Source organism: Pteropus medius, unplaced genomic scaffold (assembly GCF_902729225.1).
Source record: "Pteropus medius unplaced genomic scaffold, Ma_sr-lr_union100, whole genome shotgun sequence".
Classification (NCBI taxonomy): Eukaryota; Metazoa; Chordata; class Mammalia; order Chiroptera; family Pteropodidae; genus Pteropus; species Pteropus medius.
Window position 1 is genome coordinate 32,305,883 of NW_024340849.1, and position 27,728 is coordinate 32,333,610.

The following is a 27,728-nucleotide window of genomic DNA, read 5'->3' on the forward strand; positions in this document are numbered from 1 at the left end:
CTGTTGGAATATTGTATTTTTAGGATAGGCTATCCTGCATGTAATGTACAAGTGATGAGGATGAATGGAGTGATTTTAAAGAGAGTTGGTTTCAGATTGTAGTTGTTCTCAAATAAAGATACTCAAAAAAAAAAAATTGCCTCATGAGTAACAAAAAGAATGCAATAAGAAAATTATTTCTCAGCTATTTCTTTATTCTCTTATTTTCATAAGGTCCATATACAGTCTGGTAAATTTCTGTGACATCTAGAATACCAAACCACAGTAGCCAGAAGATAAAGGGAGTAGACGCAATGCATCTATGAAGTTACTGCTGTAGACTAGAGAGCTGGATCTCTGGCAGAACTGCAATACTATATGAGACAGACCACACCTAAATGCTTAGATACGGAGATAACTTCTGATGATGTGATTACAGGTGCGTATGTTCCCTGATTTGCTAATGGTAGCTGAGTAGGCATCACTTCCTTGGATGGAGTTTGTGCACAATTTATGTTTGTACCTAGGGGCAAAATAGGTTAATAAGGCCAATAAGGAGGGGAGAATGTAGGAGTGGGTAATAACTGAGGAGGACTTCAGAGCATCAACCTAGAGGGAAAGGGAGGAGGGCCAACGATCCAGGGTGTTCCCTCTTGCTTCTGCTATGTGTCAAGTAGCAGGAGAAGTTTTGAAAGCTGCTGTGAGGAGGAGCTAGTGACTGGGTTTTGGGGTGTTTTGTACCCCACCCTCCCCACTTGCAGGAAAACCTCTTTACATTCAGAAGAAATTGAATTGGAGGAAGAAAGACTGTCCCAGGAATAGGAGGAAAGCAATTCTCCTTCTGCTCCTCCTGTCACTTTTCACTTGTCTCCCGACTCTGCTCCAAACCAAACTGACCTGCACCAAGGGGACAGCAGGGTGACCTGCACAAGTGCCAGCCCCTGGGAATCTGCTTAGCTGCCCTGTGCAACCCAAGCTGCCTTATTATCCAGTCACCATCCCTGAGCATTGAGACCGCTTCTCATGGCTGTGGCCTCGGCTGCCCCAGGGAGCATCTTCTGTAAGCAGCTCCTTTTTTCTCTCCTGGTGAGTAACAATAAAAGGATTAAGGAATTCAAGCATGTTACTATGTGCTTCCTCCCTCCAGTTTGGGCTTGAAAGAGAGTAGGGATGGGAGGGGAAAGCAGAGAAGACAGACTGGGAGAACAAAAACAGATCTGAGAAAAATTCAAGGAAGAGTTAAGAGACTTGGGACCTGGGATGGCAGGTGTTTTGCTGGCTTTTCAAGTGCCTGCAGCCAAATAGTTAGTTTTTCAAGGGGACTCCTTGTTCAGTCTTGCTGTGGTGTTTTTCTAGGGAGCAGTGGAATGAATTCATTCCTGAGGCATTTGGTGCAGAAGGTTTTGAGGCTTGCTTTTGCTACTCGTCATTAAATAAGCTGTAGTTATTTAACATGCTTAGTTGTGTTGAGCTTCGAGAAGAGAAAAGGGATCCTGGGTGAAGATGTGAGTTATGCAAGACTTTCTTAATTTTATCCAGGAAGAGCTAAGAGAAGGGCAGAACTCTTAGTTCAAGCAAAGTGTTTAACTTGAGAAAAATAGTAAAGAAACATGTAACCTTCTCTGAAAAAATACCATTAACTTGGTTCCACTTAAGTTTTTAATAGCTTTATAACTGTGAACTCAGGTGCTAATGTTTCTTTAGTGGGGAGAAGGGAGGGGGAAGTTGTTTCACATCTACATCTGGCCTTTCTGAGCACTGAATTTCCTTCTTTTTTTTTCATTTTAGCAAAATATTTTAACTTCAAGTTAGATTTTCAGAATTTAAAGATTTTGTTTTGTGGGGATAAACATTTTTTCCAAATAAATAAAATATGATGTGGGATTCAGGGTTTCCTTTTAATTCTGTAACTGCCTAGGTGGGGAGTGGGAGGACGGGCTCAAAAACTTTCCTGAGTTAGTATTAGGTAAAATGTAGTGAATGCTTTCCAATGATTCGCCCAGGTTTCTTTTGCTTTTGGTCTCTGCTCTGTCCAGTATCCTTTGGTTTATCTCTTGCCCATTCATTCCTGACTTCCATAATGACCACAAAGATGTCTGACCCCAGCTCCTTCCAAATCATCAAGCTAATTTAACCTGAAGACTGGAGTAGTACTTCTGGAGAACTCTATTGGCTCTTCCTGCAAATACTGGGGGTCCTGAGCAGGAAGGAAATAAAATAGGTGTATTTGTGGGAACGTGAAAATATTCTATGAGAATAATGTGTTTATATGTATATATGTGCACATATACATGTATATGTATATGTATGCATATGTGTATATTTGTGTATATATATATATTTCTAATTACAAAACACTCCACATTATATATTTAGATCATTAGTAAAACTCTTAATGCTCAGAAAGTTTTTTAAACATATAATTTAGTTCATTCTTTGGCATTAGGACTAAAATATTAAAAAGTCAAATAAATTAAATGTTTCATGTTTTCAAAAATGGTTATTTAAATTAAACTTAAATATAAATGTGATTTTAAAAAATTCCAGTCTTTGCTAGTATCTGCCTAACAGAGTTTTTGTAAAATTACAAAGTACAGTCATGCACCACATAATGTTAGGTTCAACAGTGGGACCACATATACAATGTTTGTCCCACAAGATTATAATGGAACTGAAAAATTCCTGTCACCTAGTGACATTGCAGCTAACGTCGTGTCCTAACGTCATAGTGCAACACATTACTCATGTGTTTGTAGTGATGTTGGTATAAATAAACCCACTTTCATATAAAAGTATAGCAGTACAATTACAGTAGTAGGCTATACCATCTAAGTTTATGTAAGTACACTTTATGATGTTTGCTCAACAAGGAAATCACCTAACGATGCATTCCCAGAATGTATCCCAATTGTTAAGCAGCTCATGGCTATTTGAATAGGCTGATACAATATTTCCAAAAGACTTGAGATGGAAAAGAAGTGTATATTTACAATATGGTTGATAGTCTTTCCTTCTCCCAAACAATGGCTCCCATAAATCTGAAAATATATTCCCAGAGAAAAATTGATCATAAAGCTGATCTATTTCAGGGAAATCTAGCTCTGCTCTAGTTCATATTTAAATAGTAAAAAAGCAGTTATTTCAATAAACAGAAGAGGAAGCAAGTAAAATACTGCAAGAAAAAGAAGCAAAATAGTTTTGAACGTAAAGACACTTAAACTGATAGCTTAACTTTTATTTTTTAGGTGGTCTCTGTCTTCTTTCCTTGAACTACATAGCTTTTTAAGAAAATAGCTGTGTCTTGATTTTTAATTAAAAATCTTAACTCTGTGGAAGGCTACTCTTTATCTTTTGAAATTATTTCTTTTTAGACTAATTTTATGAATGAGATTATTGAAACTTTGAAGTTTATGCCAAGCCAGTCGAAGAAGTGATTCGAGATCAGTGAATATTTGTGGATGTTGTTAAGTGGCTAAAAAAAATGCTCAAATATTTTCTAAACTTAATAAACTATATCTTCAAATTGCTTGGGTCTGTAAAAAATGATGATTTATATACATTATAATATATAATGTGTGATTATTATATTCTAGAGTTAAGTACTTTATGCTAAAAAATCAGAATGACATTTAGAATGAGCTTAGAGATAACGTCTAAATAAAATCGATAACTTATAACACATTTTCTTAAAATGATACAATATAATTTAGGTTTTAATTTTCTCATTGATACTAAATGACATGGTGCCTTTAAGGTTACTTTCTTTGCTGTTTCCTTTTAAAATAAATGTGAAAAATATTGAAAGATTAGAAGATGAATGTGTTGCTGAAATAGACAATATTTTTATCAATAAGACAAAACTGTGAAGAAAATTTGTAATCAAATGTAATTCCTGATTTTTTTCCTTTCTTTTGAGGTTTTAATATTGTTTTGCGATGCTTGTCAGAAAATTTCTCTGCAAGTTCCTTCTCATCTTCAGGCTGAAAAACTTGTAGGCAAAGGTGAGAAACAGTATTAATAATTTTATAGTTTTAACTGCTACACTTAGCTTCAGCCTACTCTTATAAAGTTTGGGATAAAAGCCACATTCTAGCTACTTGGCATTAAAATTCGACATAGAATGCAAGATAAACTACTTGTTTTTTGGTAGTGGTTAGAAACGACAGACTAAAGTACCAAGTTAGTTGTATACTTTTTTCTTCCAGAAAAATTAGCATACATCAGAGGGCTGAATTATCTCAGTTTAGTTCAAAAAAAGCAAGATACCAAAATCAAAAGCATATTTTAATTCATATTGACTAATCTGCTACCAAAATTCCAAAGCCAAGATTCTTCGATTGATTACAAATAAAACAAATGTGTCAAAACGTAAATGTCTCAAAATAAACGTTGTGCTTGAGGTTGATTACAATGACCTGGTACTCAGAAATTTATGTGATCTCTTTCACAGAATAGCTTGTGAAAATCAAATAAAATTTTAACTAGTCTACTACCACAGTCATACCTAAAGTCCAAGGATAACATTCCTTCCATCAAGATTTTTTATTGACCTTAAGTTTACATTTAGAAAAATACACTTTGAATACATAAGTGGTATCCTTTCCAAGGTAGGCATCGCTTTGATCAGTGTTTTAAACTAAGCCTTTATATATTTTCAAAACATTTCAAAGATACATAGCCTACACTCTAAAGACACAAAATAAATATGCTAAATGTATTAAATATGAATCTGTAAAGAAAATATTTTGATAGCAACCACAATATATATTAAGTATTATAAGGGATTATTAAAACTGCAAAAAATATTATAGAATGATTATTTGCAATATTACTAAGAAATACTATATAAATATAGACTGGTTTTCTTATTTTTTGCAAGATTTAACTATCAGAGATTATTGCAAAGAAGTTCAAAATCTACTGAAGTCATATAGTTATACTACATATAATATAAAATAATGAAATCTTTTATACATGTACAAATCCATGAGCAGAAGTTAAAGTGGAAACAATAAATCCATTGACACTAAGAAAATATTTTGTATCTGTTCATAAATTAACTTCTGATGAAAGTAGTGGAAACAGGGACTTCATTAATTTAATGATTTAATTTTCATGGCCCCTCAGTTTTAGAAGAGGGAGTATTCAACACATTCCAAGTGTAACTTTCTGCTTCTCATGTACTAACTTGCAGTTGTTATTCCTGTAAAACTTGTTCTATTGTGTTTCATCTTACAAATTACTGTGAAATTTCTTCCCTGCAGTGAATCTGAAGGAGTGTCTCCAGTCAGCCAGCCTAATCCTGTCAAGTGATCCTGACTTCAGAATTCTAGAAGATGGCTCAATTTACACAACACATGACCTTGTTTTGTCTTCCGAAAGGAAGAGTTTCTCCATTTTTCTTTCAGACAGTCAGAGGCAAGAAGAGAAAGAGATAAAAATTGTACTGGAAGCAAGAGGAAAGAAGGTATATTAGGCAAAGATTTAACCATATTAATCTGTTTATGAAAGTCCTTCATTTCACAGATTTCCTTTCATGTTAAAATTATTGTTCTTTAATGCTCACTTGTTTGTCTATTCTACTGATAATTAACACATGTAAAGACTAGACTATTTTAAGGAGTACTAGAGCTATTTACAAAATGGTATGAAAATAAATAACTCTGTAGTCCGGGAGCAAAGTCAGACTATCAAAGGTTTCAGACAGTGCTTTGAGATGTGGCAATAAGAACAACCAACCTGAAGAACAAGACAGGGGTGAGTCTAAAACAGTGAAAGTTGATTCAAGCTGGCACTCCACCCTGAGTGGCTCTCTCCTAAGTGACTATGAGTGTGAGTCTCTCTTTAAAGAGAAGAGGTTGTCTAAAGCTTACTGCCATCTTCTCTTCAGAAAATGGAGTAATGGCCAGTCCAAAGGATTGGTTTAAATTTTCTGATGCTAGACTCACTTTCTTGCAGTGAGTGGTGATGATCAAGGGGTGGGAAGGGCAAACATTACTGGCATTCATGTAAATCTCACTTTAAGCTAAATCTGCACAATGAATTTGGTCTTATAAAATCATTTATTAATAAGTGATTCAATTTATGAGATTTCTCCAGCTAAATTCTTTTTGATTACAAGAGTTCCTCTTCATCAAATTTAGAATGTGCTTAAGGCTTTTTTAGAATGTGCTTAAGGCTTTATGTCCAAATTATAAAGAGTCTCCACATCACAAAATGAAACATACTTGAACAAATGCTGATCTGTATCATTATATAGGTATACAAATACTTTAAAATGCAGTGTTTTAACAAATTCTGATTATACTACTCCTAATGGAATAAAATTGATTCTTAAATATGTGTTAATGGATTATCTATTCTAGGGGGTTTATACTTAAGACAGCATCTTTTATCAATGCCTTATAAAGTTCTTGTTGGTTAACTGATTAAATCAGGAAATAGGTGAAACTGGTTCTTATGCGTGTGTATATCTTCTTAACAAAATAATAAAAAACAGAAATATTTTCGGGGTTATCCATTATATTGTTATGTACACCCTTTACTTATTTTCTTCATATTGATGTATATGTTCAAATTATAGTTCTTAGAATGATAAGCAATGCTATATTTCTTCCTCTCTCATAAAACGCAGCGTCCTAAGAAGAGACATACCAATGACTCAGTCCTCAAACGCAGTAAGAGACGATGGGCTCCTATTCCATGTTCACTGATGGAGAACTCATTAGGTCCATTTCCACAACATGTTCAGCAGGTACATTTCATCTTGTTTGATTTTATATATTAGAGAGTTGTTAAATATTCTATTTGAATTGCACAGTATTTGGAATCAGGGCTTTAATCTATTGGTATTAATAAGGATCATCTATTCACCAGGAATAGGGGCCTGTAGAAGTGAGTCGGTGTAGTTTGTCACTTTCCTTCAGAAGTCATATTTAGCATTTAGAAAATGTTTCATATTTTAAGTTTTTGATGCTTTTAGGTCTATACCCAGATTTTCCTAAATATTCTACTGGACTTTAGCATTCATATAAAAAGGATATGCTTACAGATTTTGCATAACTCAACTGTCAATTTAGCACTTATTCTCACCAAAAAGAGGCCAATATTTCTGTTTACCAAAATGGTAGTGTCACTGCCACATAACTGTAGTATAAACATAGGCCAGCTTTGAAATTATGTAATTATTGAATAATTAATTGTGGGAGAAAAGTTGTATTATTTCTATGTTTTTTAATCACAAAATTTTTTATTAGAAATAATTAAAAATCACTGTTACTATAATTTATATAGGAATAAAAACAAGTAAATAGAAATTATAAAGGTATATTCAACTCCACAAATTGTCCATAAATATGCAGATAACACAAAAAGGATTTGGGATCAAATAAGTGACAAAATTTGTGTCATTGCACATTCAGAATATGAATAAGGATTTGAAAAATATGAAAGATGGTGGGTGGATAAACAGAGGAAAGAAAGAATAGGTGAGTAGGAAAGAAAGCAAGTGATACAAAAATAAACCCTTTCAAGATGTTAGGTTGAAAATATTTTTTATCATAAATTATCATTTATTGTTATAGGTCCAATCTGATACTGCACAGAACTATACCATTTTTTACTCCATAAGTGGACCAGGAGTAGACAAAGAGCCCTTCAATTTGTTTTTCATAAATAGAGACACTGGAGATATCTTTTGTACACGAAGCATAGATCGTGAGCAATATGACCAGTTTCCGGTAAGATTATTGGATTATTTTTTCAGAATTACATTTTTTATTACTGGTTTAATATTTTAAGCTTTGATTGTTCATACATTATTGGAATCAATTATTTTATTTAATATTTTAAATATTGTTAATGTATAATGTAAATTTCAAAATTTATCGATGCCACTGATGAAGAAAAACAATGGATGTTATAAAAGAAGAAAAGTGGGGGGAGAACAATAGAAAATACAATGACAGACTTTTAAAAGACAGGTTTTGACCTGTAGAATCTGGGACAACAGTGAATTTTATTGAGTTCAAAGTTCCCCATAATAACATGGTTTAATTATTCTCAACCTTGCCTGTACATTATAAATGATATGAGAACTTTTTAAAAAATACTGATGTTCTGGCCTATCCCCAGAAATTCTGGTTTAAATATTCTGAGATGGGGCCCAGTTGATTGAAAATTTGAAGTAACCCAAGGTGATCGTAAATGTATCCTAAGGTTGAGATCTGCTGCTTTAGCCTCTTGCATAGCATAGTCTTTTTCTTTCTTTCCCTCTGACTGTCCTTCAGCAACAAAAATCTTGAGTATCATTTTCTTTCCTTAGTAATACAAGATAAGTTTACCAATTCAGCTTATTCTATCTAATCTTATCCTACCCCAAATTCTAACTCTTCTGAAAATTGAATCATTTTTTTTTCTGTTTCATCTTCACATATCTCCTTAGTATTCTGTTACAAAGAGAAATTCACAGTGAATTTTGAGATGATAAAGAATGAAAGCGTTTAAGCTGTTGATATCTTGAATAATAAGATTGTAGTAAAGAAATTTTTTGCTAAAGAAGCATATAAAAGGGAAATTTATCTCATACTTTGGCAGTTCAGAAAGTTAAATCTTAGCAGACATTTGAAAGAAGAGTAGGAATTGGTGACCACATAAAGCCAGTCATGAAGAAAGCTAAGAGATGGAGGCAGCGGGGAGGAGGTAGTCAAGTGTTATAGACAGAGACGTCAGCAATAGAAAGACCCATTTATTAAAAAGGTAGCAACAAAAACAGCAACAAACCCTGGATGAAGTGTTGTTTGAAGCTAAGCAGGAGTGTGAAACAAGAGGCTAGAGTGGTAAGAAAAGAATATACTAAGAAGGACCTTATAATTCATGCTAAGGACCCTATCCTTTAGGTATGTCAGAGCAAACATTTTGATCTTTCTGTCAAGAAGCCAAATAAATAATTGATAAATGCACACACACAAATAAATGTATGTATGTGTGTGTATATATATATGTATGTATGTATATATATATACATACACACACATCTATCTATATACATATACATACACACATATGTATGTAAATATGAGTTCTCTGCTGCTTTTGCAACTTCTTCACAAGAAGAAATTATCTAAAACTAGCAGTTACTCTTGTCGAGAAATAAAAAGCTGTCTACTCTGTACTATGTCATGATGTACACTTCATTTCTTCTTGTTAGGATAACATCCTGTTTATGGATTTTGAAGTCTTCAGCTGCTTCTCATCAGTCAAGCTGCTGTCTCTCCTAACTTTTTATCAAGATCATTGCTAGAGGGAACAGGGAGAGAATAGTTTAGAATTAAAATAAATTACTTTGCTATTTTTTGACATCTTTTAAAGGACAAAGGAATAACATAGTGTGGAATTTATGCTCAAAATTGGGCTTTTGAATAATATTCAGAATTACTCTTATTTCTCTAGTTTCCATTAACATAGTTAAGATTGAGTTGACGTTAAGAAACACCACTTGCAAATCAGCAATGTTCTTAAAGGGAAGTATAACAACCAGATGTATACATGAAGCAAGCTGTAAAATCATTTGAGGTAATATGGAATAGAAGCCTTCTCTGTCAATGTAGAAGTTAAAATTAAAATAATATATCTTCGTTTTTCTATCAAATCAAATTCACTTACTGTTTTATACTGAAAAGCTTATTTTTCTGGAAATTAGTAGATCTTCAATACCTGCTACTTTTCTTTTTGGTCTTGGTCCAGTCACAACCTCAAGCATCTATTTTCTTCTCTGTTTTATGGGCTACTAATAGTTGTCTTACCTACCTCAGAGCTATCGTGATCATTAAATGTTTGCAAAATCACTATGTAAACTATAAAGCTCTTTAAAATATCCTAGCGGTAAATCAAATAAAGCACATGGTCCAGAATTTTGTTCTCAAAGCTGAGGATTTTGATTGGATTTCTCAATTCTTTGCTTTTATCTAACCTATATAAAATGTTAAGCATTAATAAATTGTTATTTGAAATAATTGATTTCATTGATTATTGGGAAAAGTACCCATAGTTCAAAGTCAGTATATATCATTACTGTGCTTCTGTTTTCTCTCTTGCTCCATGTTGCATTGTTTAATTTTGGCTTGTAAAGATTTTTCTGGGTGAATCACACCATTTTTGCAGTTGGAGGAATTCATCTTAAACCACGCAACTCATTTAATCTTTAGAGATTTATATAAGGCCATTGTTTTCCTAATTTTTTAAAGAAGAAATGTATAAAAAGAATTTTCTTCAATAATTCCAACTTATTCTATGAAAGAAAGCAGCTATAAACACTTTCTCTCTCTCTCTCTTTTTTTTTTTTTGGTTTAATATTAAAGTATAAGTTGGCATACAATATTATATTAGTTTTAGTTTCAACCCCTCCCTCTTGAGCTTTCTGTATCTTTATAAGTTCATAGGAAAAAATCGGTTCAATCTGGTCCCTTCTTACCTATCCAATGAGAACCTCACTATCTTATAACCTATGTCTCCTTTTCCAGACACACAAGTCTATCTATTGTCTTTATATGTGTTGCTAATCATATTGTATACCTAGTCATCTTTGGTGTCACTGCCCTCCCCCTTTCTCTGCCCAGATACTGGATGCCCCTCTCTACAAGGCCAAATTCAAGTTCCAACTCCTATTGTCAACTTTTTGCATATTCCCAAAAATGAGAGAAATTTCAGAAATAAGAGCAAATTATAGTGTGAAAGGGCTGAAAGAGATGAGGTTCTTCAAGCTACAGAAGAATTCAAGGGGAAATCACAATAATACACAAATGAAATTTAAATAATACTCTTTTAATTTAGTTAAAATATGAGTAATTCTAAAGTATATTATTTATACTTATAACAATTTTAAGTATTTTTATTGCTTTTAATATAAAATAATAACTAGACTGTTAAACCATTACTTTTAAGTTTTTTAAAACTGTTGCTTTAATAACTAAAAAATTTTATAATTAGTTTCTCTATTATATGAACATAAGTGGATTCTCCTAGGGAGCTAGGCTATGCTTTAAAGTTTAGTTACAGTTCCAGTTTAAATTATCCTCTTTACAACAAACATTTCAATTTTGATTTATTTTGGAGATATTTGGCTGATTTATAGCAAAAGATAAAAACAGTACCTGAAATAGTACTGGAAATAAAACTACCACATCTGTATCAGTGGAATGTGAAATAATATTTACTTGTTAAAGATCAGGAAATATTATTTCAAACTACAAGTGATTATATGACGGGAAGCAGATGTTAATTTCCACTGAAGAGAAAAACTAGAAAAACATAGTATAAATTATAGCAGAATGAGCTTAAGTTAAATATGAAAATATTTTAATGCCAATGTGAGGAGGTAGGAAAATTCATTAAAAGTGATTCCACAGAATGTTTATGATATTTTTTATAGAGGGTAAACTTAAGGAATCGTTTGTCTTCCTAAAAGAAAAAGAAGGACAGAACTGAATGCAAAAGATTAATATAAGGCTCTGTGTTAAGTACTTAAGACCCATAAATATCTACAAGACTCAGGCTTCATCTTTGAGGATAATCGTAATCCGACAGAGACATAAAACAGTTTCATAATTTCCTCCAGCCAAAACTCAACTAGCAGCAGTTTAAAGGAAGAAAAATTCACATCAGATATGAAGGGAGAGGAAGGGATTGTTAGGAAGTTTGAATCATGTGACATCTGGATGTGATAGTAGTGATGGCAGTGGTGATGGTGGTGGTGATAAAGTGGTGATAATACACTCCTGTATTATGTTCCTGAGTTCAGAACTTATTGAGGAATAAAATATAGAGAGCAGACTGAGGCAAATCAAAGTATAAGTTCTATTACTCAAAAAACCCCCCTGGAGGTCGTTTGGTGAAAGTGAATAAGGGAGCAGAGAGAACATGGTTAGTTATTTCAAAACTTCTCATCCTAGAGACTGGAATGGAAATCACTTCCCCTCCATGTTAGCATGTGAAGATAAAATGTTGCCTTTTAACTTAATAGCGAGGGTTTTGTGGTTACTTTGGTCGATGATACATCACTGAAGAGTGTGATTAAGTGACACCATAATTAAAGTTGCACTTTATAGACACGAATCTGATTCCTGAGTTCTACGTAGATTGAAGAGGGTCAGTTAGGGCAATTGCAGGAAAGTTGGTAGGCCGGCATGTTGGTAGGACACAACAGGAAAGTTAGTGGGATACACTTGGAGTTACAGGAGGATGATAGCGTTGGGAATAGGAAAGAGAAGAATAATGATAGAAACAGAAATGACATAATTGCTAGAATTTGGCAACTGACTAAAAAGGCTAATGAAAGAGAGGGAGGAATTAGATGTCTGGAATTTTAATTCTAGTTCGTTTTAGAAGATAGTTACAGTAGGGAATTCAGGAAGAGCTAGCTGGTTGTGAAAAACTGAGTTCATACAGAGTTTACTTTGGGTAAGTTTAGTTGAAAAGAATCTGTTCATCTCAACAACCATTCATTGAACACTTACTATGCATAAACCACATAAGAAGAGTATAGAACTAATTTGATAATGTTTAAAGGGAAAGGGCATTAAATCCTGGCATTTGGGGTCAAGTATAACATTTTGAGATGAAATTTGGAATATGTATGTGACTTTATTAGCATTTTTATTACATAAGAAATGCATGTTTCTGATAGAAAAATGAGAAAATGCAGGTAAATAAGAAAAAAAAAAAACCCAGAGTTGAATCGTTACATATCAAGTGCAAATAAATAGAATTATATTTTTTATAAACTTAAAAAAATACTTATCATTAGCATAACTGGAGTACGTCTACATTCATTCTCACAAGGAGAACAGTGTGCAGTTAACTCAAGGAATGGAGCAGCCTCATTCGGCTGGAGTGCATAGCAGTTGGGAGAATAATGAGAACACTCAAAGAGAATTAAAGCCATAGGGCAGACATAGACGGTTCTGGTGTGTTGTCTCTGTTACATAAGTTCTTAGTGACATATAATGTTGTGAATGATTTTTTTTAAACATTATATCTTTCCCCAACTTCTAGGTTTAATTTTGTGCATTATTTGTTATTTAAGAATAAGCTGTCGGTGTTTGTCTACCTTTCAGCTATATGCCTATGCAACAACCGCAGATGGTTATGCACCAGAGTACCCACTCCCCTTATTATTCAAAGTTGAAGATGATAACGATAATGCCCCATATTTTGAAAACAAAGTGACTATCTTTACTGTGCCTGAAAATTGCCGATCCGGTAAGTTCACATTTTAGGAAAACACTACATTTTTGCTTTAATTAAATTTCTCATTAATGTTTTAAATGCAATCATATTAAATATGTTTAAATGCTTGACTTTCAAGAACATTCTACATAAAACTTTGTAGTCTTAAAAGATTATATACTCTACAAAGGCGAACTTTTTTGTATTCATTGTTCTATGCACATATAAAGGCAGATAAATGATACATAAATTTTCTAACGTTGTTAGATTATTCCACAATGAATATGAATGTGTGACAGACAGATGATGTTTATGTTTTCTAATTTGACTATGTACATATGGTCACAGATGTATTTATAGAGCAATAAATAATTGGAATCTTTATAAAGTCTCAATACATTTTCAAGGATCCAGAAATATATCATTGCATGGAAATGCTGATTTATAACAACATTGCTTTACCTGGCATATTTTCCAAGCATAAAATAATTTAAACTAGTTTGATGCTATGGGCAGCCAAGATTGTGATCTTGGCATAGTCAGGGGCATAACAAGACTAGTTTATTTACAAAGATCTTCAAGAAATGTTGTTAGTTCTTATGTTTCCTCAATTCTATTGCCACTATTATGTGTGTTTAATATTGCTCTCCTACAATAAGTGGTTTGCTGAAGAAACATTTCCAATACAGTGATTTCTGGCCAGTGATACTCAGATTGGTGCATAATATTTGTGTCTAATGTATATTAATAATTACTTGCATATATTAATAATTCAGCATATTTGTTCAAATATAAAAGCATAAAATTTTTGTTATCATATGAAAAGATGTGCTATGGCATCAAATTAGGCCATAAAGGCCATAAACAAGATATACAGAGAAGATCCCATCCAAAAATGGCCCATGATCTGGGGTAGTGGATTGGGGGGAAGAATTTGAGAACCACTGCTACCAAGGGTGAATGTTCCATATATGGAGAATACAAATCATGTTATTCACAGTACCTATTTAATTTAATTCTAAGTTAGGAGAGCTTAGAGTTTTGAAGAGCATTCAGATACTCCTCTATTTATCTGTAAAATTACCCTACTTGTGGTTTTGGGGAGAATATACTACAGCAATGCCTTGATTTAATTTCTGTTTTTAATTCAATTAATTACATTGCTATTTTAGATGTTGACAAAATCACATTTATTTAAACAGGCACTTCAGTGGGAAAAGTGTCTGCCATAGACCTTGATGAACCAGACACGCTACATACTCGTCTGAAATATAAAATCTTACAGCAAATCCCAGATAATCCAAAGCATTTCTCCATCCATCCAGACACAGGTGTCATCACCACAACTTCATCTTTACTGGATAGAGAAGTAATGAATTGATTAATTAATTTTCAAGTTATTAAAGTGTATTTAAACTGATAATGAACTCCCAGAGAAGTTATAGTAAGGCCTTTTGTGGCTGCCTCTTTAAGCATACTTCTATACAGGCTGTGGTTAGGACTTTTCTGGACACTTTGTCCGCACAGAAATTTTGGGGAAGGTACAAGGTATTATGTGACGTCTCACTTGAGATCATTGATTTGATTTAATATATAGATGCTAAAATAGAAAAAAATAGCTTTCAGTTTTGAAATCTTATATTAGACACATCAGCTTTCCATTGTCCTGACTGACCAATCTCTTGTTCTATTTTTTAATTTATGCTGGCATTTTTTTTCGTTTTGAAAAAAAAATGTTCATCAAATTCCTTTCTCTTTTGTTTCCCCAGAAATGTGATACCTACCAGTTAATAATGGAAGTACGAGACATGGGGGGCCAACATTTTGGTTTATTTAATACAGGAACAATTACTATTTCTCTCGAAGATGAAAATGACAATGCACCATATTTTACAGAAACTTCTGTGAGTATATCTTTGTATTTATTTATCTGAATTTATTTACTTTTTCAAAAACAAATATGTAATTTGATAGCTCTATGAGATTACACATTTTAGTTTTAACAGCTACCATTTACAAATAACATAGGCAGAAAAAGACTGTTTCTGTAAAAATAATTGGAGTGTCAGTTATTTCTGGATGCTAGGAAAATAACTACTCTCTTGGCCATCTAAAAACATCTTATCCCTTGGAGCTTCTCATGTATTCGTGTTTTCTCAGATGGCAAGCTTTAAATCAGATTCTTTGGATTTTAATTCCTTTTATAGGATAAAGGAAAAAAGACCCTCTCTCTGGCGTCGTTTACAATTCAGCATCTTAAAATGAAAAAAGACTAGTTTTGTATTCTTTGCTCTGCTGGGAAGTCAGTAGTACAGGTTGGCCCACCACTATTTATGTGCAGGCTCTTCCTGTATCATGTATGAATAAACTTTCCCTTAAGAAGTACACAATACAAGAAATATATGTAGGCTAAAAATTCTAGGAAATGGTTCTTCTTTCTTGACCTTTTAATAAGTAATCTTCATTTTTTTCATTAACCTATACTAGACTACAAGTCAAAGAAGGGAAAACCTGTAGCAATAGACCCATTCATACAAATTTTTTTACATTAATCACTACAACTTGTAAGGATATATTTTATTCCATATTTCATATGAGAAAATGGAAGTTCAGGTAAGTAACTTGGTCATGATCTCATACATATAAACCACATAAAAAGAAAAACTGGGATTAGAATCAAGCTCTGTTTTGCTCCAATGACCATCAGGCTATTATTCTTCTATGAATTCGTCTTACATTTCTAGAAGATTCTGATTTACTACATTTTTAGTCTTTTAATATCATATGCTTCCATAACCTTATTTATTATTTGGAGATGGAGGAACTATAATTTAATACTAAAAAGAAGAAATAACTTTTTTCTTAAAAATGTTTGCCAGTGAATCAAAAGTAAATTTTTTAAAAAATTGGCTTAATAACAAGTTATCCAGTAATAGTAAGAAATCAATAGGTTATAATTATTTATAAATATTGAAAGCCTAATAAATTACTATAAAGCATTAGTTGCTTGCTATGTCTTAAAAAAGGGCGGTAGACTGTAAATACTACAGATTCAGAATAGAGACAAATCTGCAGTCTTGAATGAATACAAGTAACTTCAGAGAAGTTGGAAAGTTAAGACATAAGTTAATCTTTGAAGAGTGGATAAGATTTGAAAAAGTAGTTTGACAAGGCAATAAGCTATGCATTACATTTGTAAATTTTTCCCAGTATATGATTACATATTTCTATATCACCTTTCTTTGACTTTAAATATAAGATTTAGAGGAGAAAATTATGTTGTTAAAGCTACAAATTTATAATGACAAGAGGCAATTTTTTTAGTATTCTACAGAAGTAGAAGAAAACAGAATTGATGTTGAGATTTTACGAATGGCAATACATGACCAGGATCTGCCAAACACTCCGCACTCAAAGGCTGTCTACATGATCCTACAGGGGAATGAAAACGGAAACTTCAAAATTAGCACAGACCCAAATACAAACGAAGCGGTCTTGTGTGTTGTAAAGGTAAACAACAAAAATATCAAGCAATACTTCAAAAAGTTCTAACTTAAATTAATTGACATATAAGCATTTATATATATGTGTTTATGTGTGAGTGTATATACATATATATGTATATACACATACATATATATAAATTCCTGTATGTATACAACTAGAGAATTATAATGTAATGCTGAAATGATTATGTTGGTTTACATAAATGTATTCTTTATTAATTATTATTATTATTTTACCCTCATTTTCTCTCTTAGAGAAAAGGCATGTCAGGTACAAAATTTATTGTTTTATAGAGGAGACAAGCCAAGGCAGGAACTATCGAATTAGTCATCAAATATTAGCCTTAGAAGGGTTCTTTAACACCCACTTGTCCAAATACCTTATTTTATAGAACACAAGGCAAAGAGAAATGGAAAGATATGAAATTAAACCTCTTGATTTTTCAGTTCCCTTCATGTATATATTCTACTTTTATCTCTCTATAGTGTATTTTATAAGACAATTTCCTAAATATACAGTGGCTATTCTCACTAATCCCCTTATATTTGAGGTAGCCAGTGTTTTTAGGATTTCTAAAAACCAATTGCAATTACTGCTACCTACAATGATTATTTTAACTAAAACCAGTTCTTTTCTAAGTCTTTCTGCTCAGAACCCTCAATAACCTGTTATGTATCTTCCCTTATTCATTTCTTAAAGACAATGTATTTTCTTAGAAGCTTTATGCACAAATTGTGCTTTCCTCATAATATTTTTAGAAAATATCCTTTAATTATTAAAATTTCTTCTTTCTTCTTCTCTCCTCCCCCTTCCCTCCCCCCCCCACCCCCTACTTCCTCCTCCTCTTCCTCCCCTCTCTTTTTTTCTGGCTTCTAGGTTTCTTTTTCTTGCTTTCTTTTTTATTATCTTGATAGAGTTCAGTCTTTAATTCTTTAACTATTGTTTCAGATTCTTTCTAATTATTCAGTTCAAGACTAAGCATTTTGATTAGGAATGAAGCAAACTCACATATAACGTGCCTTGAAAGATGCTGCTAGACAATATCATATCTTTGACTCAAATACTCAAACTGTTTCATTTGTAGACAAATCTCATATGCTAGTAGTCTATCTAATTGTTTTATACACTTAGCTTAGAGGAATTTCTGCTGTTTTGGTTATCACTGTTATCCTATTTGATAAGTAATGAAATTATGAGCAATAGTAATCTATTTGAATTTAGTCAAACACTTATTCTGTATTTATATTAATATTTAAACTTGCAACAACAAAAAAAATGAAGGCAAGAGCTTCCCAAAGAAAAGTGAGAAGAAAACTTGGTTGAATCTTAAAAACAACAATTTTGCATTTGATAGTGTTAATTATTATAGGAACCTAATTATTTAGACTTTAACTGCATTAGCACCTGCTTTTGGTAATATTTTATACACAAAAATGATATTCCCTTTTGTGCTTAAAGTTAGAATCTTAATTACTAGACCTATATATATACTGTTATTTATCGACTAATTATATTATGTTTATTTAACAGCCATTGAACTACGAAGTCCATCAACAAATTGTTTTGAAAATTGGTGTAGTTAACGAAGCACAATTTGCCAAAGCATCAAATTCACAAAGTCCTACTATGTGCACTACAACTGTCACTGTTAAAATTAAAGATCATGATGAAGGCCCTGAATGCCAACCACCAGTAAAAGTTATTCAGAGTAAAGATGGCCTCCCAGCTGGCAAAGAACTCCTTGGATACAAAGCATTGGATCCAGAAACACGCAGCGGTGAAGGCTTAAGGTAATGTATTTTTCAAAAAAATTCCTTATTTTTGATTGTGATGTAAATTGATTTCAAATTTAGGAAAGTTCTGTGCATTTTTCAAAATGACAGATTTTTAGATTACGTCCACTGTTTGGTTTGAACATTTATATTTGATTTCTAAAAATTAGGTATAAGAAGATAAGAGACGAAGATAACTGGTTTGAAATTAATGAACACACTGGTGACTTGAAAACTGTAAAAGTGCTAGATAGAGAATCAAAATTTGTAAAAGACAACCAATACAATGTCTCTGTGGTTGCAACCGATGCAGGTGAGTGCAATTTCCTATGAGATAAATACAGTATATGTTTTTAAGGAAATCTTGGGGTGAAATTTATTTATTTCCAAATCAAAATTTCATGCAAAATGTTTGCATTATGATTGCTCAATTTTTTGGACATCACCCAATTTTGATTGCTCAATTTTTTGGACATCACCCAATTTAGACCCCAGTGCATCAGCAGCTCAATGAGAGAAGGTGATGAATGGCCACATTTCAAGTTTCAAAGTTCACATTATTTGATATTTGCCTTGGATGTAGTGGCATCCTGGAGATATTTTATTTTCTGGAGTAGAGATCTGGATTACTATGATTTGAAAGTGCTGTAAGGGTTCGACCCACTTAAAGCAATTGGGTTTGAAGTGGGTTTGTTCTGAGCCTCTCTTAATGGGGAACAAAATGTTTATCTTATTTCTTAAAGAAATAATCAAACAATGACTCTAAAACCTATCCTGTGAAGAAATGTTTAACAAATGTCGTAAACTAGTGCTCCCAGGGTCCTTGTGAACATACACTCCTAGCAGTAAAATATTTTGAGCATGTACCACTGTAGTGTAAGCCCTAACCATGGGCTTTTCTTTCTGTAATGCAGGTGCCTGATTTAGGTTTGCTTGCTGAGGCATCTCCTTCAAAGATGGCAGTCTCAAATAAATACATGGCCAGCCACACAACTAGAGAAAGAGCCAGGCTGCTTCCCCTACCTTTTGTTTACTCTCTTCTTATGCTTAAATTCTGGTTCTTATGTTTTAAATTCACCAATAAAGAGTGAACCTGAGAAACCCTAGACTCCCTCGCCCTCCACCCCTGGCCCACAAGACAGCTTTCCTCCTCCCAGCTCCCACCCAACACCCAACCTGGTGACTTTGCTGTGTGGCCCCTGGTGTGCCATATAATTTCCAAGACTCTTAAGTAGTAAACTTTTCTTTTTTTCAAAGTTTCTTGAGAGTCTCTTGCAATCATAATGAGAACCACAAGGGCTAGTCTAGCCACAACATTGGTTATCGATAGCTGGCACACATACTTTTAATGCAGTTCTTTCAATGTAGGTAGAAAAAAAGAAAATACTAAAGAATGGGAAAAACATTAACAGAGAAGTATAGTTAATGCTGCCACTACTCTATAATCCTGAGTGATTTGCTGCTTCTATATAAGTAAAAGTGAAATATGAATGGTTCAAAACCTCTGTCAAGCAAGGATTTATATTTACTCATTTATTCTACAAATGTTGAGTGTCTAGTAAGTTCCAAGGTACTAGGCAAGTTACCATGGAATCTAGAATTCAAACATCAGGGTCAAAATCTCACATATATCAATTAAAGGATTATTATATTCTCATAAGAGGTTCTATATGGTATGAAACTTACCCCATAAAAGAATGTATGTCTATCATAAGAGGTAGAAATCAGTTAAGAGTTACCCAGATTAAAGGATAAGAGGAGATTTCGCAGGAATGCAGAAGCTTGGCGATAGGAAAATGAAATACTATTTGGAGAGAAGGAAATACAGAGAATAGAAATATAAGAAATTAGCTTTTAGTGCTATAAGACAATGTCTATAAGCACAATAATAATAATACAAATGAAATGCCAAATCTAAAAGGTAGGAATTTATGTCCTAGATTCACGGAAAACCTGCCTTTGCTCAAAAAGAAGTAAAGATGAAGATGTTATAAATTTTAATGGCAGACCATATGGTGACATGAAAGATTTTTGTTTATTTGAATTTTAATCCATTAATCCATTAATATATACTTCCAAGGAACAAATATACAAATATTTTTTTATATTTCCATGAACATTTAGTTTTGATGCTCATAAACATGTCAGGATGATGACCTAGATGTTTTTCTAGCATTTTTAGGATCCCAGTTTATTTCCTAGTCTTTCTTGTGTGTGAATAAATTGTGGGAAATTATTAAGAGGCATGATGCAGCTTGATAAGAAAGAACTTAAAAACTTTATAACATTTAAAGAGCTCTGTGCATGGGGTGGGCTAATTCATAATGCAAAGAACTTCTGGTTCCTGAAAACATTTAAGTGGTAATGGAGAACCATTGCTTTTCAGAGTCCCTATTGTTGACATATTGTAAATTTAGATTTTAGTTAACCCAAGATGTACTTTCCAGCCCTGAGATTGTGATATTCTTTACTCACTGATACTTGGCATTTGCTTGTATGATTAATTTAAAGTAAGATGTAGAAATAGACAAACATACCCACTCAATCACCTTTTCACAATCTTCAATAATTATCAGTACTTTTTTTTTTTTTTTTTGAGCTCTATTTCCCAGAAGTAGGCTGAAAACTTTCCATCAATCTTTTGAGGTTTTAGAAGGCTTCTATGACTTTATTTCACCTCTGGTTTTGAATACTATCTATTTTAACTATTTTTAAAAATAAAGTCATAACACACATGTTGACTTACATTGTAATGCTTGTAACTGCCTTTTTTTTTACTTAAAAAAATTTCTTTTTGCATTACTTCTTTGTTTATTGATTTTCAAGTCATAACTTGTATTTGTATTTATTTACAAATTTCTGGCAGTCTCAAAATGTTTATATGCTAATGTAGATTTCTTCTTACAGGAGCTAGATCTCTCCTTTATTTCTAGATGTTGTAAACCTTGTTCAAATAGAATGGTTTTTAAATAGATATATAGAGTAGTTACTTTTGTAAACAATTAACATAAAAATCACTTTTAACAAATTAATTTTGTAGTTATTCAACAGAAAAATTTTACTTAGAATTAGTTTGAAGTGTTACTTCTAACTAAAAATTTTAAAAAATGGATTTTATTTGCATTTGATTTATAGTAGTATTTATGATAAATTTAACATAAATGCTCCCAAATTTAGACCAAAATTTAAAGCAAAAGAAATTAGAAATTTTGTCAATTTTTTTTGGTTATTTCAAGTTTGAATGTTTATCATTTATTGTAGTTTATTATCTTATCACAAATAGAAAAATTTAAACATGTTTTCTGAACTTCATGATCTCTTAAATACAAATGAGTACTATTTTAATTAAAAATACTTATTGAGACTTACGTGTGAAGCATTAGGCTAATAATAGTGGCCATCTAGAGATGAATAAAAGTCCCTATTCTCAAGAACACATTAATAAATTTAGGTGGGGGTACAAACTTGTTTATGGTTTATTAATTAAGTTTTTTTTACAAAGTATAAAAATAGTAAGTACATTCTGTTCAATGTTTTGGTATTAAGTTGTAAATAAGACAAGAAATATTAGGCGTTTCACTGGGCTCTCAAGATGAATATGACTTAGCTCTTAAGATGAATAGTTCACAGTTCAGTGTGAGGCAACGATGAGCCAAGTGTTCTGAGAAATCAAAGGAGAATGTGGCTACCATTGTCCATAGAAATTACAGCAAGTTTCATGAGAAGGTAATATTTGAGCGGATTCTTGAAGGATAATAAGGTTTAGTAAGGCAAAGAGGAAGAGAAAATTATTCCCAGCAGTGCCAACAGAATGCACCAAAGCAGACATGCGAAGGAGCACACCTAGAGGGTTTGATGACAAGTTTTACAAAATTTGGGCAAAAGAGCATATTAGGAAAATGGTCAAGAGAGGAGGTTGAGGAAATGATTGATGATCAAATGTAAAGATTTTGTATTTTGAACATGAATATAGAAAAATGTAAAAAATCAATTTTAATTTCAACTGGTGATTCCATTAGTTGCAATCTTTTACTTTTTAATTTTAAAAAGCTGTCACAATTTTGTACTTGTGAACCAGAAAACGTGATCCAGAAAATATGAAATTCAAGTTCAGTCAGCTAGTTGACAGCAAGTGTCACCTGTGTATCAGAGATGGTTGAAAGTAATTTTTTAAGGGAAGATATGTCTTATTTTAATTTTTTTTTTTTTTTAGGTGGCAGATCTTGCACTGGAACATTAGTTGTTTTTCTGGAAGATGATAATGATCACCCACCACAAATTGAAAAAGAAGTGACGATTTGTCAGCATGCTCAGGATTTTGCTCTTCTTAATCCTGTGGATCCAGATGGACCTGAGAATGGTCCACCTTTTGAATTTGCTTTGGATAATTCTGGCAGTCGACGTTTTACTCTAGAAACAAAGGATGGTATGTAATTATGCTTATTCTTCTAATCAATAGGAACTTAAAATGGCTAATCATCTTCACTTTCACCTAACTTCATGATAATAGATAAATATTCATTTTAGGAAATTATTGATCCCCAAAAAGAATAATACCTTGCTTTTTTTAAAAAGCAATGAATAATATATTTATGTTAAGTTTAGACATTTGTTCTGAATATATTTTATGAAAACATAAATTCATTTTAATACAATATTTGAATAACATGTTAAGTATAGATTAATCTCAAATAAGAGTAAAGCAATGTCAATTAGTTTTCCTGTTTTTTTAAGAATTCAAAATCATTTTTAAGAAAGAAAAATGAACCACTAGAATTTTTCTTCTAAGCTAAATTCTGTGCCTCCTATCCCCCTTCCTTACCCTAAGATACCAAGTCAGAATAATATTGTCATTGGAAAGTCATATCAATATATATTCTCTGTCATTTTTTCCCCATAGGTAAAACCGCTGTTCTTCGTGCACGGCAACCTCTTGATTTTGACTATTATAATGTGCCTATTGAAATAAAAGATAGACATGGTTTTGCTGCAAAACACATGTTGTCAGTGAGAGTATGTGACTGTATAACTCCATCTGACTGTAGAATGAGTACAAAGCCACGTGAGAGTGATGTTATGCTATCAAATGTAATACTTGGAAGATGGGCTATTCTTGCCATGGTGTTGGGTTCTGCATTGTTGTCATGTAAGTATAATTATCTAGAACGTGTTAGCTAAAGTTTTATTGAATATTTTAAAAAATACCTGACAGTTCTTTCTATCAATGACATTTATGGCCTTTGATAAATGTGCCCTTTAAAAAATCTTCTGTGTACAATATGACTGAGTAATAGAAGAAGAAATGTATTAGTAAGAGCAGATAGAATTTAAAGTGATTTTTCACAGATGTAGCCTTATTTCTTTCAATAATTAGCTATGGACACTGAGTAAATCATTTCTTACTTTTGAGCTCTTTTTCTCATATGGAAAATGAGGAAGTTGGATAAAATTAATGTTAAGATTTCCTCCCATACAAAATATTATAGTCTTTCAATCAGCCAAGTTTTTGTAGTGAATGCATAAAAAGAATTAGTGAAAAGAGTATTTCCAAAATTTTCTTAGATGTTTATGCTCCATGATTATAATGAAGTGATGTAGCATACATCTTAAGAATGAGTGGAAAATAGTCATATAGTGATCCACTGAGGAAAAGCAATGCATGCAGAGAATGTTAAAATTTTGCATTCTGCAGAATGTCTTTTTTGGAGATGCAAATGTGATGGAAATCATTGCCCACACTTTCCTCACTCCTTCCCTTCCTCCCTTCTACCTTCTTCCCGCCTTTTCTCCCTCCCTTCCTATCTTCCTTTCTTTTTTAATAATCTACTCAACTACACACAACCTATTTACATTTATAAACTCTTCCCATAGTCTTTACTATGTCCTAATTTATTGATTCAACTTTTAGGTTATGGATATTCTTCTTAGCACTATATTAATGATGCATATTTTCAAAACCAGTCACCGATTTCATGTAATTGCCTTTTTTGTTTGTATTTATGCCTAATGCTCTTTGTTTTATGGTTCTAAGTCCTTTGAGTGAGTTCTGTATGGATTTTAAACACCAATAACACTAGGTTAAATTTCAATGGAATGAAGTTTCTATTTTAGTGTGGATGAAATAAGAGAAACATTTAAGTTAATTCTGGACCTGGGAAAAGAACTATTAATAAACTATGCTCACTTCATTCTCTTTACTTTTTTTGATTTATTTCTTATTTAGCCTAATAACATAATCTCACTAAGACAGAGATAGTCTATATTCTAATACATTTGTTAATAATCTGTTTTTAATTTTATAACCCAAAGATATCTCAATTTATGAATGAGTTTTTTAAAGTTCTGCAGAAGAAATTTTTAAACAATCATATGATTCAAGTGATTTAATATAAACCGGCATAAAAATATACTATTCACTTAAGTATTTTTATTTTTTAGGTATTCTGTTTACATGTTTCTGTGTTACTGCTAAGAAAGCTGTAAAGAAATGTATACCAGATGATGTAGCCCAGCAAAATTTAATTGTATCAAATACTGAAGGACCTGGAGAAGAAGTAATGGTAAATCATATTGCGCTTTCCTTTGAATTGTTACATAATAATAGCAATAATAATAATAATAATGTTTAATGTTAAACATTAACACTTACTATGCCAAGCAGAGCTCCAAGTCCCCAGCATGTGTTAATTTATTTAAACTTTGTAATTCTATTGTATGAGTTTCGTAGGGCTGCCACAAGCTGAGTGGCACAAGCTGAGTGCCACAAGCTGAGTGACTTAAACAGTAGAAATTTATCATCTCATAGTACTAAAGTTCAGAAATTATAGATCCAGGTGTTGGCAGGGCCATGCTGTTCCCTCTGAAGGTGCTAGGGAAGAGTCTGTCCCAGGCCTTTCTCCTAGCATCTGGTAGTTCCTTGGTTTATGGCAGCATAACCAAATCTTCAAATGGCATTCTCCTTGTGTGTGTATCTGTGTCCAAATTTCTCTTTTTGGATTAGAGACTCACCCTAATTGAATATGACCTCATCTTAATTTAACTAATTTCATCCATAATGATCCTAGCTTCAAATAAAATTACATTCTAAGGGTTAGGACTTGAACATATGAATTTTGGGGGGGGGGACACAATTCAACCCATAACACCTAAGATATAGATACTATTATTATTCTGATTTTATGTATGAGGAACTGGGAGACACAGTGGATAAGCGATTGGCTTATGGTGGGAAAGACATGAAATCTAATTGTTAGTTTTAATTTGATTCATTCATTTTATTACTCTAATTTTATTTTTAGGAAGCAAATATTAGACTCCCGACACAGATATCCAACATTTGTGACACAAGCATGTCTGTCGGTACTCTTGGTGGCCAAGGAGTCAAAACACAGCAAAGCTTTGAGATGGTCAAAGGAGGCTACACTTTGGATTCCAGCAAAGGAAATGGACATCAGACCTTAGAATCTGTCAAGGGAGCAGGACAGGGAGGAACAGATACCGGCAGATACGCATACACTGACTGGCACAGCTTCACCCAGCCTCGGCTTGGCGAAGTAAGTGCCAACGTCTTGGGGTTCATATTATGTGAAAGTTAAACACTATTTACAAATAAAGATTTCCCAAGAGTTTTACTCCTTATATATCTGGAATTCATCACTGTTTTAATGTTGAATTATCATAGATATGGCTGTCATTTCCAAATCCAAAGAGAAAAATGATCTTTTAAAGTTCATTTTTAAAAATAAGGTTTATAAAACTTTATCTAAGAGTGACATATGTAGACATGTTTGGGAGGTCAAAAGGCTGATAGCTTCTTCCCTAAAAATTATCAGCAAAATCAGCTGGAGTAAAATATTTGATATAGAGTCATGCATGGATCATAAATTATAAACACTTTTTTAGTGTGTTGAATCCTCCATGTGGTTATAAAGTCCTGGCTATCAATATCAATGAGATAGACTGACATGCTTTTATTTTGGATTTTAGTTCCCTGTTTTATGTTCAGATTAATCAACATAGATTAATATTAGCCAGTTTAATATATTACATTATTATAGCTATATAATAGTGTATAAACAATAAGAATAATAGCCAATTTTGGTTTCCCCCACATATATGAAGAAGCTACAGAGACCCATTTCAACTATACAAATCTTATGTTCAAATAGGAAATAGTAATTTAGTTGTATGATATACATGTAGCTTTAATTTTCATAAATGTGTTCACAGGGAGCATTTATATATTTGCTATATTTTATGAATGACTATAATACAGACCAATTATGTGCATTTTTTATATGTAGGAATCCATTAGAGGACACACTCTGATTAAAAATTAAACAGTAAAAGGTAAATCAAAGACATTATTTTTATGCTAATATGTTTAGGTGTTTTTAAAAAATAATAAAATGTGCTGTTTTTTAATACAGAAGGTGTATCTGTGTGGACAAGATGAGGAGCATAAACATTCCGAAGACAACGTTCGTTCGTACAACTATGAAGGAAAAGGGTCCATGGCTGGCTCTGTAGGCTGCTGCAGTGATCGGCAGGAAGAAGAAGGGCTTGAGTTTCTAGATCATCTGGAACCCAAATTTAGGACGCTAGCAAAAACATGTGTCAAGAAATAAATATGGCTTTTTAACAGAAAAACATCTACGAATGCATATATAAGAGTTTATTGAATGTAAAATGAAAGCAGCATCTGCTAATGTGTTTGTTTATTGGAGGTAAACTTCGAGTCATATAGAATAAGATACTATAAATATAAAGCTCCCTAAATGCTCCTTGTCTGATATAACTTCCCTGTGCTCTAGAAATAACAGTTTCACCTGTTAATTTCCTTTTATATATATGTATATATTGCCCTTTTCAGGACTGTGCTATGTGCTTTCTTGCACCTTCTCTTTGGAAATTTATGTTACTTTGTATGCTATGGAAGAGTATGTGGGAAAGCTGGGTACTGTAGAAGCTAATAAAAAATGAATTTTTATTTTAGATGAAAATTAAACATTTTCTTCAAAATCTTAAGGGGAATTATGCTTTTAGAAATATTGTCTTTGGTTCCAGAGAACTGCTTCCTCTACCCAAGTGACTATGTATTGAAGAATTTTTAAGTATTCTTTGGTGCATGATACGTAATAGGTCATTTCTCACTATACTTTTCACCCTGCGCAGGTGCTCCCAGTGTTTACTTTCAGGAGCCTTCAGAGCTCAGTCCTTGGATCTCTGCCCATGTGAATGTATTCT

General features: G+C 32.6%; 1 protein-coding gene across 1 annotated transcript; it reads left to right on the top strand.

The window, feature by feature from the left end:
• Positions 1-967: 967 nt before the first annotated feature.
• Positions 968-27,109, top strand: DSC1 (desmocollin 1). Its single transcript, XM_039838588.1, has 16 exons — positions 968-1,065; positions 3,896-3,980; positions 5,244-5,446; positions 6,614-6,733; positions 7,563-7,718; positions 13,092-13,236; positions 14,406-14,572; positions 14,973-15,107; positions 16,528-16,713; positions 18,241-18,500; positions 18,653-18,795; positions 22,696-22,908; positions 23,383-23,628; positions 24,921-25,042; positions 25,781-26,035; positions 26,912-27,109. Exons 1-16 carry the CDS (start codon positions 1,003-1,005, stop codon positions 27,107-27,109), a joined length of 2,697 nt encoding a protein of 898 aa, XP_039694522.1. The 5' UTR covers positions 968-1,002.
• Positions 27,110-27,728: the final 619 nt, after the last annotated feature.